We start from the raw sequence: 18,993 nt of genomic DNA on the forward strand, positions 1-18,993 counted from the left end.
GCTGGGTAGCAGTATTGATGACCCCTTCCATCACCTTCCCTGATGGGCAGTAATTGGCCCGGCTGGGATTGATGTCCAGGACATCCCCGGGCCCGTTTCCCACATTGGCTGGGGAGATGCCGGTGGAACTGGAACAGCTTGGCTCGGGCAGCGGCACCTTCCAGGGCAGAACTCTCCAGTGCTGGTGCGGGGAGGTTGGCAGGGGCCCGTAGCCTTTGCGGTATCCAGTGTCTCCCACCGTTCCCTGATTATCAGGTGGAGTGAGCGGGAATTGGCTGGAATCTGGGACCACGGGAGGAGGCTGAGCTGGATCACCCACTCCCCAATCCTGGCTGAAGGTCCCTGCGAGGGCTTCATGCTGATCTTTCACTCTCTTTCCATCATTGAGGGTGTTTGGGGGGGTATCTGTGGGTCCTCCCCCTCCCCCTCCAGTGAGTTGTTTAATTGCCCCCCCCCCCCGTGGCAGGGCGGGGGCTGAGCTGCAGAGATGAGCCCTGGCCCCTTGGTGCTGGGATTGCTTGGCTCTGCCTATCGCTGGCTGGTTATGTCCTTTGGAGGAGCTTCACCAGGTTGACCCCTGACCTTCAGGTCCACCCAGTGCTGCTCCTGACGTACCCTCCTGAATTGCCCCAGGGTTGACCCCACCCTCCCCTCCGGCTTGGGTTGGGGATATGTCAGGCCATCACTATCTTTCACTCTCACCCTCTCCGTCTCCATCTTCCCTCCATCCTCAGTCCCCTCACTCCCCGTCCCTCTCTCCACTGCTCCTTCCCCTCCTCACATTTTGCCGTCCCTCTCTCCTCAGCGGCCTCCCTCTCCATCTACCCCACCGTCTCTGTCCATCGTCCCCTTGGTCCCCCCCCCCCCCGCTGTCTCTCCCATTCTCTCTCTCCCTCGGTGGGCACTGACTGTAATCCTACAACGAGGACGTTGTGAGACACCTCGCCCCATTCGTTGGGTTTTAATGAAATCCTCAACTCGACTTCAATGACCAACTGACCCAACGCCAGGGGGTGACACTGACTGGGTTTATTTCTGCGGCCGTGGGTTCTCTCTCGATCCGGGAGAGCGTCCAACTGGTGCTTGATCGACCGAACGCCATATTGACCCTGAATTGACCCCATGCACTCAGTCAACCCTTGACCTGTCGCTGATCGGTGGGAGGTCACGGTGGGGGCTCTGCATTTGGACAGACTGATTTCCCCTCCCCCAGCCCCACCCCACCCCACCCCACCCCCATACACCAACCCAATGGCCAGGTTTCGGGGTTGCCCTGAGCAACCGGGCCTAGGAATCCAGGCTGTGAGGAGATGGCCAAACTAAATAATTTGATGGAACTGCGCTTGTTGAGAGGGGGAAGGCAACTGGGGACTTCATTCACTTCAAAGTTCATAGAATCACCACCGTGTGAAAGTGGGCCATTTGGCCCATCAGGTCCATACTGGCCCTCTGGAGAACACGCCCACCTCTTCCCACCTCCTCATCCTGTCCCTGTAAACCTGCATTTCATCATCATCGAAGCCCGACAGTGTGGAAACAGCCCATTTGGCCCATCAGGTCCATACTGGCCCCTGAAGACCGTTCATATCTCGTCCCACCTCCTCATCCTGTCCCTGTAACCCTGCATTTCATCATCATAGATCGCCAAATCCCGACAGTGCAGATACGCACCATTTTGCCCAACAAGTGCAGTTCTGGTCTCCTTCCGATCGGAAAGATGTTGGAAATCTTTTCTGAACCCTTTCAAGTGTCACCAGGATGTTGCCAGGGTTGGAGGGTCTGAGCTACAGGGAGAGGCTGAACAGGCTGGGGCTGTTTTCCCTGGAGCATCGGAGGCTGAGGGGTGACCTTATAGAGGTTTATAAAACCATGAGGGGCATGGATAGGGTAAATAGGCAAGGTCTTTTCCCTGGGGTTCGGGAGTCCAGAACTGGAGGGGCATAGGTTTAGGGTGAGAGGGGAAAGATATAAAAGGGACCTAAGGAGCAACTTTTTCACCCAGAGGGTGGTACGTGTATGGAATGAGCTGCCAGAGGATGTGGTGGGGGCTGGTACAATTACAGCATTTAAGAGGCATTTGGATGGGTGTATGAATAGGAAGGGTTTGGAGGGATACGGGCCGGGTGCTGGGATATCTGGTTGGCATGGACGGGTTGGGCCAAAGGGTCTGTTTCCGTGCTGTACATCTCTGTGACTGTATGATTAAGTTTACACCGACGGTCCAAATAGAGTCCCACCGAAACTCATTCCCCACCTACATTTCCCAATCTACACATCCCTGAACACTATGGGGTAATTTAGCATGGCCAATCCACCCTAACCTGTACATCCCTGAACACTATGGGGTAATTTAGCAAGGCCAATCCACCCTAACCTGCACATCACTGAACACTATGGGGTAATTTAGCATGGCCAATCCACCCTAACCTACACATCCCTGAACACTACGGGTAATTTAGCATGGCCAATCCACCCTAACCTACACATCCCTGAACACTATGGGGTAATTTAGCAAGGCCAATCCACCCTAACCTGCACATCACTGAACACTATGGGGTAATTTAGCATGGCCAATCCACCCTAACCTACACATCCCTGAACACTATGGGGTAATTTAGCAAGGCCAATCCACCCTAACCTACACATCCCTGAACACTACGGGTAATTTAGCATGGCCAATCCACCCTAACCTACACATCCCTGAACACTATGGGGTAATTTAGCATGGCCAATCCACCCTAACCTGCACATCCCTGAACACTATGGGGTAATTTAGCATGGCCAATCCACCCTAACCTGCACATCCCTGAACACTATGGGGTAATTTAGCTTGGCCAATCCACCCTAACCTACACATCTTTGGACTGTGGGAGGAAACTGCAGCACCCGGAGGAAACCACACAGACACGGGGAGAATGTGCAAACTCCACACAGACAGTCGCCCCGAGGCTGGAATCGAAACTGGGTCCTTGGTTCTGTGAAGCAGGAGGGCTAATCCACTCAGCTTGTCCATCCCTTGTCCAGGGAGATTGAGGATGAATTTCAGGGACACGGCCCTGGGGACAATAAACAAACGCGATGAAAGATATTTATTGAGACAGTGAGAGGGGACGGTGGGAGCATTCAAGGTTTTTGCCAGAAGGTAAAGAATCATCCAATAGAGAGTTCCAACTATCCATCAGAGTGTGATTGTAGAGGGGGGGGGGGGGGGGTGGGTCAATAGTGAGGATTGATGTTAGGGAGGGAGGGAGGTGTGACCCGATCCCTCCCAGTGTGAATGTTCTGAATCTCAATTATCTGTCAGAATATTAGAGATGGACATTGATAGATCTCTCTCTGCCATGGCCATTACGTATACATTTAGGGACACCACATTTTGCACGAAACTGGATCACAATCGTTATGAGGTGAACGGCGAGGATGAGAAATACACAGTGAGACCACTGATGGGGATGATGGCAATATTATCAATTGTACCAGTGATGGATTGATATTGAGGCACCTGTGTTTGTTTCAGATTTCCAGCATCTCCACGACTTCTCTTTCATTGAAGCGGTTCACCAAACCTTTTCCCCTGCCATGGCCAGTGTGCTTGCGGCTTTGTTACAATAGGGACAGACACTGTTGCAGTCTGTCAGACACTGTCCTGCTGCTCTGTCTTGACATGACAACCCGTAACATCCTCACTCTGATACAAGAGTGATTGCACGCTCCAGTTGACAAACTCCACCCTTGGATTGTTACTGCTCCCACTTAGGGAAACATTGGGAGTCTCTCCCTCATTCTGTTCTCAGACATCCACAGACTGACGAATTCGAGCAAAGGGATATTTCAGCATGTCCTTCAGCTGCTCTCTGAACTTAGTCTGGGTCACGGCATAAATGATAGTGTTTGTGCAGCAACTCAGGAGTTGCAACATGAAGCCCCAATCCAGCACAAAATCATCTAGATACATGAATTCATATCCCAGATCGTCCAAACGGGTCCATATGGAATACATCATCAGTACTGACCATAACAGAATGAAATTGGCTGAGATAACAAACAGCAAAATAATTGATTTCCTTCGACTCTCCATTTCTGAGTCTTTGGCGTTCTTGTCCCTGTTGTGAGCCCGGAGTCTCCTGCGGGCTCTGCTGGTCACTAAAATGTATCTGACTGTCAAAATATTGAGCAGCAGAACCAAGACAAATGGGAGACATGGGGTTATAATGTGATGGAGGAGCTCGATTGTCACCCAGAATAGCGATTCTAGTATTGCCAGAGAATAGTCACAAAACCACGGGAGGTTCAACAATCTATAATCTTCTGTGAGCATAAAATACCAGAAAAGGTTCTTTAAACAGCTCACCGCAGTCACTGTTCCGAGAATGATAGCTGCTGTTCTTGGAGTGCAATATCTGGTTTTCACTTTCTGCCAACAAATGGCCACAAATCGATCAAAGGTAAAAGTGACAGTGAACCAGACAGAACAGTCTGTAGCTGCATAAAGCAGGACAGCGTGGATATTACACAAGGGGGTGGACTTCAAGAAGATAAAATGTTCCTCAAAAACAATGGGGATGTGTCTCAGTATCAGGTCAAAGATAATAACAAGGAGATCTGCCACTGCCATGGCCACCAGGTAACGGGTGATACATTTCGAGAGACCACACTTTCCATGGGCCAGGATTGCAATCGCCACTATGTTAACTGTGAGGACCGGAAAATGGAGATTGACATCACACGTTGGGTATGGGGCACAGTTCTCACTTTTGCCTGAGATAGAGACTAGGATTGGAAGGGCTCAGCTGTCAAGAGTGTCAGCAGGGCTGCAAGCGATGACAGAGGCCAGGGCTGGTCAGGTCTCAGGTGGAATTGAGAAACAAGAACCAGAATTTTGAAAACAAGGCAATGGTGGACAGGCAGTCAGTGCAGGTCAGAGAGCACACGGAGAGCACAAGGTAGAGAGACACAGATGTTCAGTGAACAGACCCGGAGTAAGTTACAAAAAATGTTCGCCAATATATACCTGACGGGGGACACTGGGGAAGGGAACGAAAATGCAGCCTGCACCATTTTATTGTCTTCAGGTAGTTCAGAAAATGACCACCGAGACTCTAAAGGGCTGCAAAATTACAGCCAGGCAGGGAACATGGAGGGAAATATATTCACTTTCTTTAGGGAAGTAGATAAATACTTAAAGGGAATAATTTGCGGGAACATAATAAATGGACATGGGATTGGGATGAAGTAGGAGTTGGTAGTCCATGAGGGATTCAATGATGAGGTGCTAAAAGACCATGAATGAATGTAGTTCCCTGATGTGCAGCTGAGGACACCCTTATAGCAACAGTTAAGTGGCCATTCAGCGCACAGTATTGGAAGCAGTATAGATTAGATTAGATTCCCTACAGTTTGGAAACAGGCCCTTCGGCCCAGCATGTCCACACTGACCCTCCAAAGAGGAACCCACCCAGATCCCTACCCTACACATCCCTGAACATTATGGGGTAATTTAGCATGGCCAATCCACCCTAACCTGCACATCCCTGAGCACTATGAGGCAATTTAACATGGCCAATCCACCCTAACCTACACATCCCTGAACACTATGGGGTAATTTAGCATGGCCAATCCACCCTAACCTACACATCCCTGAACACTATGGGGTAATTTAGCATGGCCAATCCACCCTAACCCACACATCCCTGAACACTATGGGTAATTTAGCATGGCCAATCCACCCTAACCTACACATCTCTGAACACTATGGGGTAATTTAGCATGGCCAATCCACCCTAACCTACACATCCCTGAACACTATGGGGTAATTTAGCATGGCCAATCCACCCTAACCCACACATCCCTGAACACTATGGGTAATTTAGCATGGCCAATCCACCCTAACCCGCACATCCCTGAACACTATGGGTAATTTACCATGGCCAACCCACTCTAACCTACACATCCCTGAACACTATGGGGTAATTTAGCATGGCCAATCCACCCTAACCTGCACATCCCTGAACACTATGGGGTAATTTAACATGGCCAATCCACCCTAACCTACACATCTTTGGACTGTGGGAGGAAACCAAAGCACTTGGAGCAAGCCCACACAGACACGGGGAAAATGTGCCAACTCCACGCAGACAGTCACCCCGAGGCTGGATTTGAACCCTGGTCCCTGGTACTGTGAGGCAGTAGTGCTAACCACTGAGCTACCGTGTCACCCTTAGGGGCGAGGGTGAAGATAGCTGACACCGTGGAGACATGATCAGAAGTGCGGAGGGATATTGGGCAAAAAAAAAGATAACAAGAATTCCAAACTATCTGTGGGATCAGACATGGAGGAGAGCGGAGATGATGGACAGGGAATTGCAGTGCGATAGGTGGTAGGGTTGTGACTGACTGACCCTGGAAAGAATGACATTATCCCCTGGACATTGAGTTGGTAACAGCAGAGAGGTGATTAGACATGGTTTATGGAACTAATAACGGGATATAGATACTTACCGGGGACCCCAACAATAGCCAGGATGGGATAGTAACCGGCTTGAATAACTACAAGCACGAACTGGATTCGTGATTCCAAGGTGATCCAATCCACTGAAAGCCAATCCAGACTCTCAGATAAACCCCTGTCCATTGCTACAACCTTCTGATCTCCTCTCGTCAGATTCTCACACACTGTTGGAAGGTTCCAATCCACTGTTCCCAGGTTCCGTTTGACTGTAGGAAGGTTCCAATCCATTGTTCCCAGGTTCTGTTTGACTGTTGGAAGGTTCCAATCCATTGTTCCCAGGTTCTGTTTGACTGTTGGAAGGTTCCAATCCATTGTTCCCAGGTTCCGTTTGACTGTTGGAAGGTTCCAATCCATTGTTCCCAGGTTCTGTTTGACTGTAGGAAGGTTCCAATCCATTGTTCCCAGGTTCCGTTTGACTGTTGGAAGGTTCCAATCCATTGTTCCCAGGTTCTGTTTGACTGTTGGAAGGTTCCAATCCATTGTTCCCAGGTTCCGTTTGACTGTTGGAAGGTTCCAATCCATTGTTCCCAGGTTCTGTTTGACTGTAGGAAGGTTCCAATCCATTGTTCCCAGGGTCTGTTTGACTGTTGTAAGGTTCCAATCCATTGTTCCCAGGTTCTGTTTGACTGTAGGAAGGTTCCAATCCATTGTTCCCAGGTTCTGTTTGACTGTTGTAAGGTTCCAATCCATTGTTCCCAGGTTCCGTTTGACTGTAGGAAGGTTCCAATCCATTGTTCCCAGGTTCCGTTTGACTGTTGTAAGGTTCCAATCCATTGTTCCCAGGTTCTGTTTGACTGTTGTAAGGTTCCAATCCATTGTTCCCAGGTTCTGTTTGACTGTTGTAAGGTTCCAATCCATTGTTCCCAGGTTCTGTTTGACTGTAGGAAGGTTCCAATCCATTGTTCCCAGGTTCTGACCCCGTGCTGTAAGATTTCACAGATCCTGTGCTAGATTTCACAGATCCTGTTCTCTCCTCTCTGGGTCCCTCTGGAAACATCGATACCTGCTTGTGCCGACAGGGATATTCCCGGCTAACATTATGCGATGTTTCTTTTAAAAAGCTTCTTTTTAAATTTAGAATGTGGAAACCCTCCAGTGACACTCCAGTAATGTCCAGGGAGACTGACATTAACTACGGTCACTGAACAAATAACTTCGCTTACCTCATCTTGCTGGGGGAGTTGGAATCCAATTAAAAACAAAATCTGGAATTCAGGATGGAATCAAGGAGCCATTGCAAGATTGGAATCGATGGGTAACCGGGGGCAAAATCTCCACTGATGGGGGTCAGACCTGGCACATTGGAAGATGGTTGTGGTTTGTTGGAGGGTCAGTCATCTCAGCTCCAGGACATCTCTGCAGGAGTTCCTCAGGATAGTGTCCTAGGCCCCAACCAGCTTCAGCTGCTTCATCAATGACCTCCTCTCCATCATAAGGTCAGAAGGGGGGATGGTCACCGCTGACTACACAACATTCAGTCCCATTTGTGACTCCTCAGATGCTGAAGCAGTCCATGTTCAAATGTAACAAGATCTGGACAATATCCAGGCTTGAGCTGACAAATGGCAAGTAACATGTACACCACACAAATGCCAGGCTATGACCATCATCAATAAGAGACCATCTCACCACCGCCCCTCGACGTTCAATGGTGTTCCCATCACTGAATCCCCCCAATATCAACATCCTGGGGGTGCCCATTGACCACGGACTCAGTTGGACTTACCACAGACACACTGACTGTGGGAGTAGGTCAGAGGCTGGGAACCCTGCAGCGAGTAACTCCCACCCTGACTCCCCCAAAGCCCGTCCCACCATCTACAAGGCCCAGGGTAGGAGTGTGAGGGAATGTTCCCCACTTGCCCCTGGATGGGGGCAGCTCCAACAACACTCAAGAAGCTTGACCCCATCCAGGGGGAAAGCAGCAGCCCCCCCCCCATCCCCCCCCCGCCGCGGGATTAGCCCCACACCCACAAACATCCCCTCCCTCCCCGCCCCACACCAACGCTCAGTAGCAGCAATGTGTACCATCTACAAGATGCCCTGCAGAGATTCCCCAAAGATCCTCAGACAGTACCTTCCAAACCCCACGGCCACTTCCATCCAGGAGGACAAGGGGCAGCAGGTACATGGGAACACCAGCCCCCTCCCTGCAAGTTCCCCTCTGAGCCCCTCCCCATCCCGACTCGGAAATATACCACTGTCCCTTCAGTGTGGCTGGGTCCGAATCCTGGAATTCCCTCCCTCAGGGGCGTTGTGGGTCCACCCACAGCACATGGACTGCAGCGGGTCAACAAGGCAACTCACCCCCACCTTCTCAAGGGGGGGGGGGCAACTAAGGACGGGGCAGTAAATGCTCGTTTAGACCACATCCCATGAATTTATTTCCCCAAAATTAAAGCGAATAACTCCTTTAACTACACTCTCTCCTGGCACAATCCCACAAGCAAATAACAATGACAGCTTTTAACAAGAGGTGAGAGATACAGAGAAGGAGATAGCCCCACCACCCACTTTACAAAACCCAGAAATGAAATGGTCTCTGATGGAGAATTGAATGAACTCAAACAGAAAACATTTGATTGGTGGACGCTAATACAAGATGCTGGGGCAAGGGGACCTTCCTGTTGGATTCGATAAGTGAATGAGCCCCACAGTTTGCAATGTAATTTTATTGATTAGAATGTCCATCATTGAAGAAACTGTTGGGTATTTCCTGCTCGGAGCCTGAAGACCGGACGTACAAACCAAGGTACACATTGGGAGGGACTTTGCAGGATTCCCCACGTGCTGACTCTGTGGGAACTGCTCGGAATATTGGACCTTCTGATGGACAAGTTCCCGGCTCTCCAAGCCGGAATCTCGGACCATCTGAGCGAGAGGCTTCAGAGAATCCTGATTCCTGGATTGGATTGTGGCCGGGGAAAGGCGAGGGAGAAAGAAATCTGGATCATCTCTTGGGATAATATACAGCCAACAGCAATGCCCCTGGAAATCACACACACACTGACCTCCCAACTCACTGAGCGGACTCTCCCCAACAGTAAAAGGTGTTCGAGTCCCATCCAGCGGCTCTCTCATGACCGAGGGAACATCTGAGGGTCACCAAGCCTCAGGGGAGGGCACAGGTTGGGAAGGAAGGACGTTCAGGGTAACTTCAGTCGGTGCGGGAATTGAACCCATTCTGATAGTGACTCTCTGCCTCACAAATCAGCTGTCCAGCCAACTGAGCTTCCCTGATATCCCCCACAACTGAATCTAGTGACCTGCCAGTCCATCACCCATGGTGACTAACCCATCCTATCTGAACCCCCTGGTATGTGTCAGCCTAATGCTGTGTCGGTGAAGCTAATGTTCCAATGACCCACAACAAACTCTCTTTCAGGTTAAAACAAGGGCTTTATTCATGCATTCAGAGCAGGAATGATTGTCACAACAGTCACGCACAGACACACTCTCACACACAGACAGACACACACATATATACACATACACAGATACACATACACACACAGACACACAGATATACACACACACAGATACACATATACACGCACACATATACACACACACAGATATACACGTACAATGACAAACACACACAGACATAATCACACACTCTAAAACACATTCGCTCCCACACACTTCACGCACAAACACAATACCGCACTGTTACCATGGAGACAAAACCCAGTGGCACCCTGTTACCATAGAGACAGACCCAACTGCGCCCTGTTACCATAGTGACAGAAACCAACACCAATCTGGTACCATAGAGACAGAACCCAACTGCACCCTGTTACCATGGCGAAAGAATCCAACTGCACCCTGTTACCATACAAACAGAAACATACTGCACCCTGTTACCATAGAAACAGAAATTGACTGTACCCTAATTCCATAGAAACAGAACCAAACTCCACCCTGTTGCCAGTGACAGAAACTACCAACATCCTGTTGCCATAGAGACAGAACCCAACTGCACCCTGTCACCATAGGGGTAGAACCCAACTGTACCATGTTACAATGGAGACAGAACCTAACTGCACTGTGTTACCATAGAGACAGAAAACAACACCAACCTGTTACCATAGAGACAGAAACCAAATGCACCCTGTTACCATAGAGACAGAACCCAACTGCACCCTGTTACCATAGAGACAGAACCCAACTGCAACCTGTTACCATAGTGACAGAACCACTCTGCACCCTGTTACCATAGAGACAGTTTCCAACTGCATCCTGTTACCATAGAGACAGTTCCCAACTGCACCCTGTTACCATAGAGACAGAGCCCAACTGCACCTTGGTGCCACAGAGATAGAAACCAATGACACCCTGTTGCATAAAGAAACAACCAAACTACACCCTGTTACCATAGAAACAGAAACCAACACCAACCTGCTACCAAAGAGACAGAAACCAAATGCACAGTTACTATAGAGACAGAACCCAACGGCATCCTGTCACAATATAGACAGAACTCAATGGCATCCTGTTACCATAGAGACAGAACTCAATGGCATCCTGTTACCATAGAGACAGAACTCAACTGCACACTGTTACCATAGAAACAGATCCTGACTATACCCTATTACCATTGATACAGGACCTAACTGCACCCTGTTACCATAGAAACATAACCCCACTGCACCCTGTTACCGTAGAAACAGAACCTGACTGTACCCTGTTACCATAGAGACGGAATCCAACTGCACACTGTTACCATAGAGACAGGATCCAGCGGTACCCTGTTCCCATAGAGACAGAACCCAACTGCACCATGTTACCATGGAGACAGAACCCAACTGCACCCTGTTACCATAGAGACAGAACCCAACTGCACCCTGTTGCCATAGAAACAGAACCTGACTGCACCCTCTTCCCATAGAGACAGAACCCAATGGCACCCTGTTACCATAGAAACAGAACCTGACTGCACCCAGTTACCTTAGAGACAGAACCCAACGGCACACAGTTACCATAGAAACAGAATCCGACTGCACCCTGTTACCATAGTGATAGAACCCAACTGCACCCTGTTGCCATAGAGACAGTTTCCAACTACACCCTGTTACCATAGAGACAGAACCCAACTGCACCCTGTTACCATAGAGACAGAACCCAACTTCACCTTGTTACCACAGAGATAGAAACCAATGACACCCTGTTGCAGAAAGAAACAACCAAACTACACCCTGTTACCATAGAAACAGAAACCAACACCAACCTGCTACCAAAGAGACAGAAACCAAATGCACAGTTACCATAGAGACAGAACTCAATGGCATCCTGTTACAATAGAGACAGAACTCAACTGCACACTGTTACCATAGAAACAGATCCTGACTATACCCTATTACCATAGAGACAGGACCTAACTGCAGCCTGTTACCATAGAAACATAACCCCACTGCACCCTGTTACCGTAGGAACAGAACCTGACTGTACCCTGTTACCATAGAGACAGAACCCAACGGCATCCTGTTACCATAGAGACAGAACCCAACGGCATCCTGTTACCATAGAGCCAGAACCCAACAGCATCCTGTTACCATAGAGACAGAACGCAACTTCACACTGTTATCATAGAAACAGATCCTGAAAATACCCTGTTACCATAGATACAGGACCTAACTGTATCACCCGAGAGACAGAACCCAACTGCGGTCTGTCACCATAGAGACAGAAACCAATGACACCCTGTTGCATAAAGACACAACCAAACTGCACCCTGTTACCATAGAGACAGAGCCCAACTGCACCCTGTTACCATAGAGACAACCAAACTGCAATGTTACCATGGATACAGAGCCCAACTGCGCCATATTACCATAGAAATGGAATCCAACAACATCCTGTTACCATAGAGACAGAACGCGACTGTACCCTGTTACCATAGACAGAACCCAACTGCACAGTGTTGCCATAGAGACAACCAAACTGCAACGTTACCATGGATACAGAGCCCACCTGCGCCATATTACCATAGAGACGGAACCCAACTGCATCCTGTTACCATAAAGACACAACCAAACTGCACCGTTACCGTAGAGACAGGGCCCAACTGCGCCATATTACCATAGAGACGGAAATCAACAGCACCTTTTACCATAGCAACAGGACCTCTCTGCACCCTGTTACCATAGAGACAGAACCCAACTGTACCCTGTTACCATAGCGACAGAACCTCTCTGCACCCTGTTACCATAGAGACAGATCCCAACTGCACCCTGTTACCATAGAGACAGATCCCAACTGCACCCTGTTACCATAGAGACAGAACCCAACTGCACCCTGTTACCATAGAGACAGAACCCAACTGCACCCTGTTACCATAGAGACAGATCCCAACTGCACCCTGTTACCATAGAGACAGATCCCAACTGCACCCTGTTACCATAGAGACAGATCCCAACTGCACCCTGTTACCATAGAGACAGATCCCAACAACACCCTGTTACCATAGAGACAGATCCCAACTGCACCCTGTTACCATAGAGACAGAACCCAACTGCAACCTGTTACCATAGAGACAGAACCCAACTGTACCCTGTTACCATAGTGACAGAACCTCTCTGCACCCTGTTACCATAGAGACAGTTCCCAACTACACCCTGTTACCATAGCGACAGAACCTCACTGCACCCTGTTACCATAGATACAGATCCCAACTGCACCCTGTTACCATAGAGACAGAACCCAACTGTACCCTGTTACCATAGAGACAGAACCCAACTGTACCCTGTTACCATAGACAGAACCCAACTGCACCCTGTTACCATAGAGACAGAGCCCAACTGCACCCTGTTGCCATAGAGACAGTTCCCAACTACACCCTGTTACCATAGAGACAGAACCCAACTGCACCCTGTTACCATAGAGACAGAACCCAACTTCACCTTGTTGCCACAGAGATAGAAACCAATGACACCCTGTTGCAGAAAGAAACAACCAAACTACACCCTGTTACCATAGAAACAGAAACCAACACCAACCTGCTACCAAAGAGACAGAAACCAAATGCACAGTTACTATAGAGACAGAACCCAACGGCATCCTGTCACAATATAGACAGAACTCAATGGCATCCTGTTACCATAGAGACAGAACTCAACTGCACACTGTTACCATAGAAACAGATCCTGACTATACCCTATTACCATAGATACAGGACCTAACTGCACCCTGTTACCATAGAAACATAACCCCACTGCACCCTGTTACCGTAGAAACAGAACCTGACTGTACCCTGTTACCATAGAGACGGAATCCAACTGCACACTGTTACCATAGAGACAGGATCCAGCGGTACCCTGTTCCCATAGAGACAGAACCCAACTGCACCATGTTACCATGGAGACAGAACCCAACTACACCCTGTTACCATAGAGACAGAACCCAACTGCACCCTGTTCCCATAGAGACAGAACCCAATGGCACCCTGTTACCATAGAGACAGAACCCAACTGCACCCAGTTGCCATAGAAACAGAACCTGACTGCACCCTCTTCCCATAGAGACAGAACCCAATGGCACCCTGTTACCATAGAAACAGAACCTGACTGCACCCAGTTACCTTAGAGACAGAACCCAACGGCACACAGTTACCATAGAAACAGAATCCGACTGCACCCTATTACCATAGTGATAGAACCCAACTGCACCCTGTTGCCATAGAGACAGTTCCCAACTACACCCTGTTACCATAGAGACAGAACCCAACTGCACCCTGTTACCATAGAGACAGAACCCAACTTCACCTTGTTGCCACAGAGATAGAAACCAATGACACCCTGTTGCAGAAAGAAACAACCAAACTACACTCTGTTACCATAGAAACAGAAACCAACACCAACCTGCTACCAAAGAGACAGAAACCAAATGCACAGTTACCATAGAGACAGAACCCAACGGCATCCTGTTGCAATAGAGACAGAACTCAATGGCATCCTGTTACCATAGAGACAGAACTCAACTGCCCACTGTTACCATAGAAACAGATCCTGACTATACCCTATTACCATAGATACAGGACCTAACTGCACCCTGTTACCATAGAAACATAACCCCACTGCACCCTGTTACCGTAGAAACAGAATTGACTGTACCCTGTTACCATAGAGACGGAATCCAACTGCACCCTGTTACCAGAGACAGAACCCAACTGCACCCTGTTCCCATAGAGACAGAACCCAATGGCACCCTGTTACCATAGAGACAGAACCCAATGGCACCCTGTTACCATAGAAACAGAACTTGACTGCACCCAGTTACCTTAGAGACAGAACCCAACGGCACCCAGTTACCATAGAAACAGAATCCGACTGCACCCTGTTACCATAGTGATAGAACCAAACTGCACCGTCGCCACAGAGACACAACCAAACTACACCCTGTTACCACGATGACAGAGTCCAACTGCACCCTGTTACCGGAGAGAGAGAAACCAACTGAACCCGGTCACCCGAGAGACAGAAACCAACTGCGGTCTGTCACCATAGAGACAGAAACCAATGACACCCTGTTGCATAAAGACACAACCAAACTGCACCCTGTTACCACAGAGACAGAAACCAACTGCACCCTGTTACCGGAGAGAGAGAAACCAACTGAACCCGGTCACCCGAGAGACAGAAACCAACTGCGGTCTGTCACCATAGAGACAGAAACCAATGACACCCTGTTGCATAAAGACACAACCAAACTGCACCCTGTTACCACAGAGACAGAAACCAACTGCACCCTGTTAGCATAGAGACAGAAACCAACTGCACCCTGTTACCATAGAGACAGAACCCAACTGCACCCTGTTACCATAGAAACAGAACGCAACTGCTCCCTGTTACCATAGAGACAGAACGCAACTGCTCCCTGTTACCATAGAAACAGATCCTGACTGTACCCTGTTACCATAGAAACAGATCCTGACTGTACCCTGTTACCATAGAGACAGAACCCAACTGCATCCTGTTACCAGAGAGACAGAACCCAACTGCAACATGTTACCATAGAGACAGAACCCAACTGCAACATGTTACCATAGAGACAGAACGCAACTGCTCCCTGTTACCATAGAAACAGATCCTGACTGTACCCTGTTACCATAGAAACAGATCCTGACTGTACCCTGTTACCATAGAGACAGAACCCAACTGCATCCTGTTACCAGAGAGACAGAACCCAACTGCAACATGTTACCATAGAGACAGAACCCAACTGCAACATGTTACCATAGAGACAGAACCCAACTGCACCCAGTTACCATAGAGACAGGATCCAGCGGTACCCTGTTCCCATAGAGACAGAACCCAACTGCACCCAGTTACCATAGAGACAGAACCCAACGGCACCCTGTTCCCATAGAGACAGAACCCAATGGCACCCAGTTAGCATAGAATCAGAATCCGACTGCACCCTGTTACCATAGTGATAGAACCAAACTGCACCGTCACCACAGAGACACAACCAAACTACACCCTGTTACCACGATGACAGAGCCCAACTGCACCCTGTTACCGGAGAGAGAGAAACCAATTGATCCCGGTCACCCGAGAGACAGAAACCAACTGCGGTCTGTCACCATAGAGACAGAAACCAACTGCACAGTGTTGCCATAGAGACAGAACCCAACTGCACCCTGTTACCATAGAGACAGAACCCAACTGCACCCTGTTACCATAGAGACAGAACCCAACTGCATCCTGTTACCATAGAGACAGAACCCAACGGCACCCTGTTACCATAGAGACAGAAACCATCTGCACCCTGTTACCATAGAGACAGAACCCAACTGCTCCCTGTTACCATAGAAACAGATCCTGACTGCACCCTGTTACCATAGAGACAGAACCCAACTGCAACATGTTACCATAGAGACACAACCAAACTGCACCGTTACCATGGATACAGAGCCCAACTGCGCCATATCACCATAGAGACGGAATCCAACTGCACCCTGTTACCATAGAGACAGAACTCAACTGCATCCTGTTTCCATAGAAACAGTAGCCAACTGTACCATGTTACCATAGAGACACAACCAAACTGCGTTACCGTAGAGACATGGCCCAACAGTGCCATATTACCATAGAGACGGAATCCAACAACACCCTGTTACCATAGAGACAGAACCCAACTGCATCCAGTTACCATAGAGACAGAACACAACGGCACCCAGTTACCATAGAAACAGAATCCGACTGCACCCTGTTACCATAGTGATAGAAACAAACTGCACCGTCACCACAGAGACACAACCAAACTACACCCTGTTACCACGATGACAGAGCCCAACGGCACCCTGTTACCGGAGAGAGAGAAACCAACTGAACCCGGTCACCCGAGAGACAGAACCCAACTGCGGTCTGTCACCATAGAGACAGAACCCAACTGCACCCTGTTACCATAGAAACAGATCCTGACTGCACCCTGTTACCATAGAGACAGAACCCAACTGCACCATTACCGTAGAGACATGGCCCAACAGTGCCATATTACCATAGAGACGGAATCCAACTGCACCCTGTTACCATAGAGACAGAACCCAACTGCATCCTGTTGCCATAGAGACAGAACCCAACTGTACCATGTTACCATAGAGACACAACCAAACTGCACCGTTACCGTAGAGACATGGCCCAACAGTGCCATATTACCATAGAGACGGAATCCAACAACACCCTGTTACCATGGAAACAGAACCCAACTGCGCCATATTACCATAGAGACAGTTCCCAACAGCACCCTGTTACCATAGAGACAGAACCCAACTGCACCCTGTTACCATAGAGACAGAGCCCAACTGCACCTTGTTGCCACAGAGATAGAAACCAATGACACCCTGTTGCAGAAAGAAACAACCAAACTACACCCTGTTACCATAGAAACAGAAACCAACACCAACCTGCTACCGAAGAGACAGAAACCAAATGCACAGTTACCATAGAGACAGAACCCAACGGCATCCTGTTACAATCGAGACAGAACTCAATGGCATCCTGTTACCATAGAGACAGAACACAACTGCACACCTTTACCATAGAAACAGATCCTGACTATACCCTGTTACCATAGATACAGGACCTAACTGCGCCCTGTTACCGTAGGAACAGAACCTGACTGTACCCTGTTACCATAGAGACAGAACCCAACGGCATCCTGTTACCATAGAGCCAGAACCCAACAGCATCCTGTTACCATAGAGACAGAACGCAACTTCACACTGTTATCATAGAAACAGATCCTGAAAATACCCTGTTACCATAGATACAGGACCTAACTGTATCACCCGAGAGACAGAACCCAACTGCGGTCTGTCACCATAGAGGCAGAAACCAATGACACCCTGATGCATAACAACACAACCAAACTGCACCCTGTTAGCATAGAGACAGAAACCAACTGCACAGTGTTGCCATAGACAGAACCCAACTGCACCCTGTTACCATAGAAACAGAACCCAACTGCACCCTGTTACCATAGAGACAGAACCCAACTGCACCGTTTCCACAGAGACACAACCAAACCACACCCTGTTACCATAGAGACAGATCCCAACTGCACCCTGTTACCACAGAGACAGATCCCAACTGCACCGTTACCATAGAAACAGAACCTGACTGTACCCTGTTACCATAGAAACAGAACCCAACTGCTCACTGTTACCATAGAAACACAACCTAACGGCTCCCTGTTATCATAGGGACAGAACCCAACTGCACCGTTACCACAGAGACACAACCAAACCTTACCCTGTTACCATGGAGACAGAGCCCAACTGCGCCCTGTTATCATAGACACAGAACCCAACAGTTCTTTCACCATAGAATCAGAACCCAACTGGACCCTGTTACCACACAGACAGAACTCTACTGCACTGTTACCAGAGAAATACAACCTGACTGCACCTTGTTACCATAGAGACAGAATCCAACTGCATCCTGTTACCATAGAGACAGAACCAAACTGCACCCTGTTGCCATAGTGACAGAAACCACCGACATCCTGTTGCCATAGAGACAGAACCTCACTGCACCCTGTTGCCATAGAGATGGAGGCCAATGACACCCTGTTACCATGGTGACAGAACCCAACTGCACCCTGTTACCATAGAGACACACCCAAACTGCACTGTTACAATGGATACAGAGCCCAACTGCACCCTGTTACCATAGAGACAGAATCCAACAACACTGTTTCCGTAGAGACAGAACCCAACCGCACCTTTACCATAGAAACAGAACACAACTGCACCCTATTACCATAGACACTGAACCCAAAAACACCGTTACCATAGAAACAGAACTCAACTGCACAGTTACCATAGAGACAGACCCAATTACACCCAGTTACCGTACAGGCAGAAATCAACTGCACCATGTTACCATAGAGACACAACCAAACTGTACCGTTACCATGGATACAGAGCCCAACAGTGCCATATTACCATAGAGACGGAATCCAACAGCACCCTGCTCCCACAG

General features: G+C 48.9%; 1 protein-coding gene across 1 annotated transcript; it reads right to left on the reverse strand.

Moving 5' to 3' along the window:
- Positions 1-3,790: 3,790 nt before the first annotated feature.
- Positions 3,791-7,408, reverse strand: LOC148138276 (uncharacterized). The gene is made up of 2 exons (XM_087981605.1): positions 6,499-7,408; positions 3,791-4,692 (listed from the first exon to the last, which is right to left on the reverse strand). Exons 1-2 carry the CDS (start codon positions 7,406-7,408, stop codon positions 3,791-3,793), a joined length of 1,812 nt encoding a protein of 603 aa, XP_087837731.1.
- Between the last annotated feature and the right edge of the window lie 11,585 nt (positions 7,409-18,993).

The sequence above is a fragment of the Chiloscyllium plagiosum genome, unplaced genomic scaffold, assembly GCF_037043375.1.
Source record: "Chiloscyllium plagiosum isolate Xiang-an unplaced genomic scaffold, Cpla_swu_hap1 HiC_scaffold_40, whole genome shotgun sequence".
Taxonomy (NCBI): Eukaryota; Metazoa; Chordata; class Chondrichthyes; order Orectolobiformes; family Hemiscylliidae; genus Chiloscyllium; species Chiloscyllium plagiosum.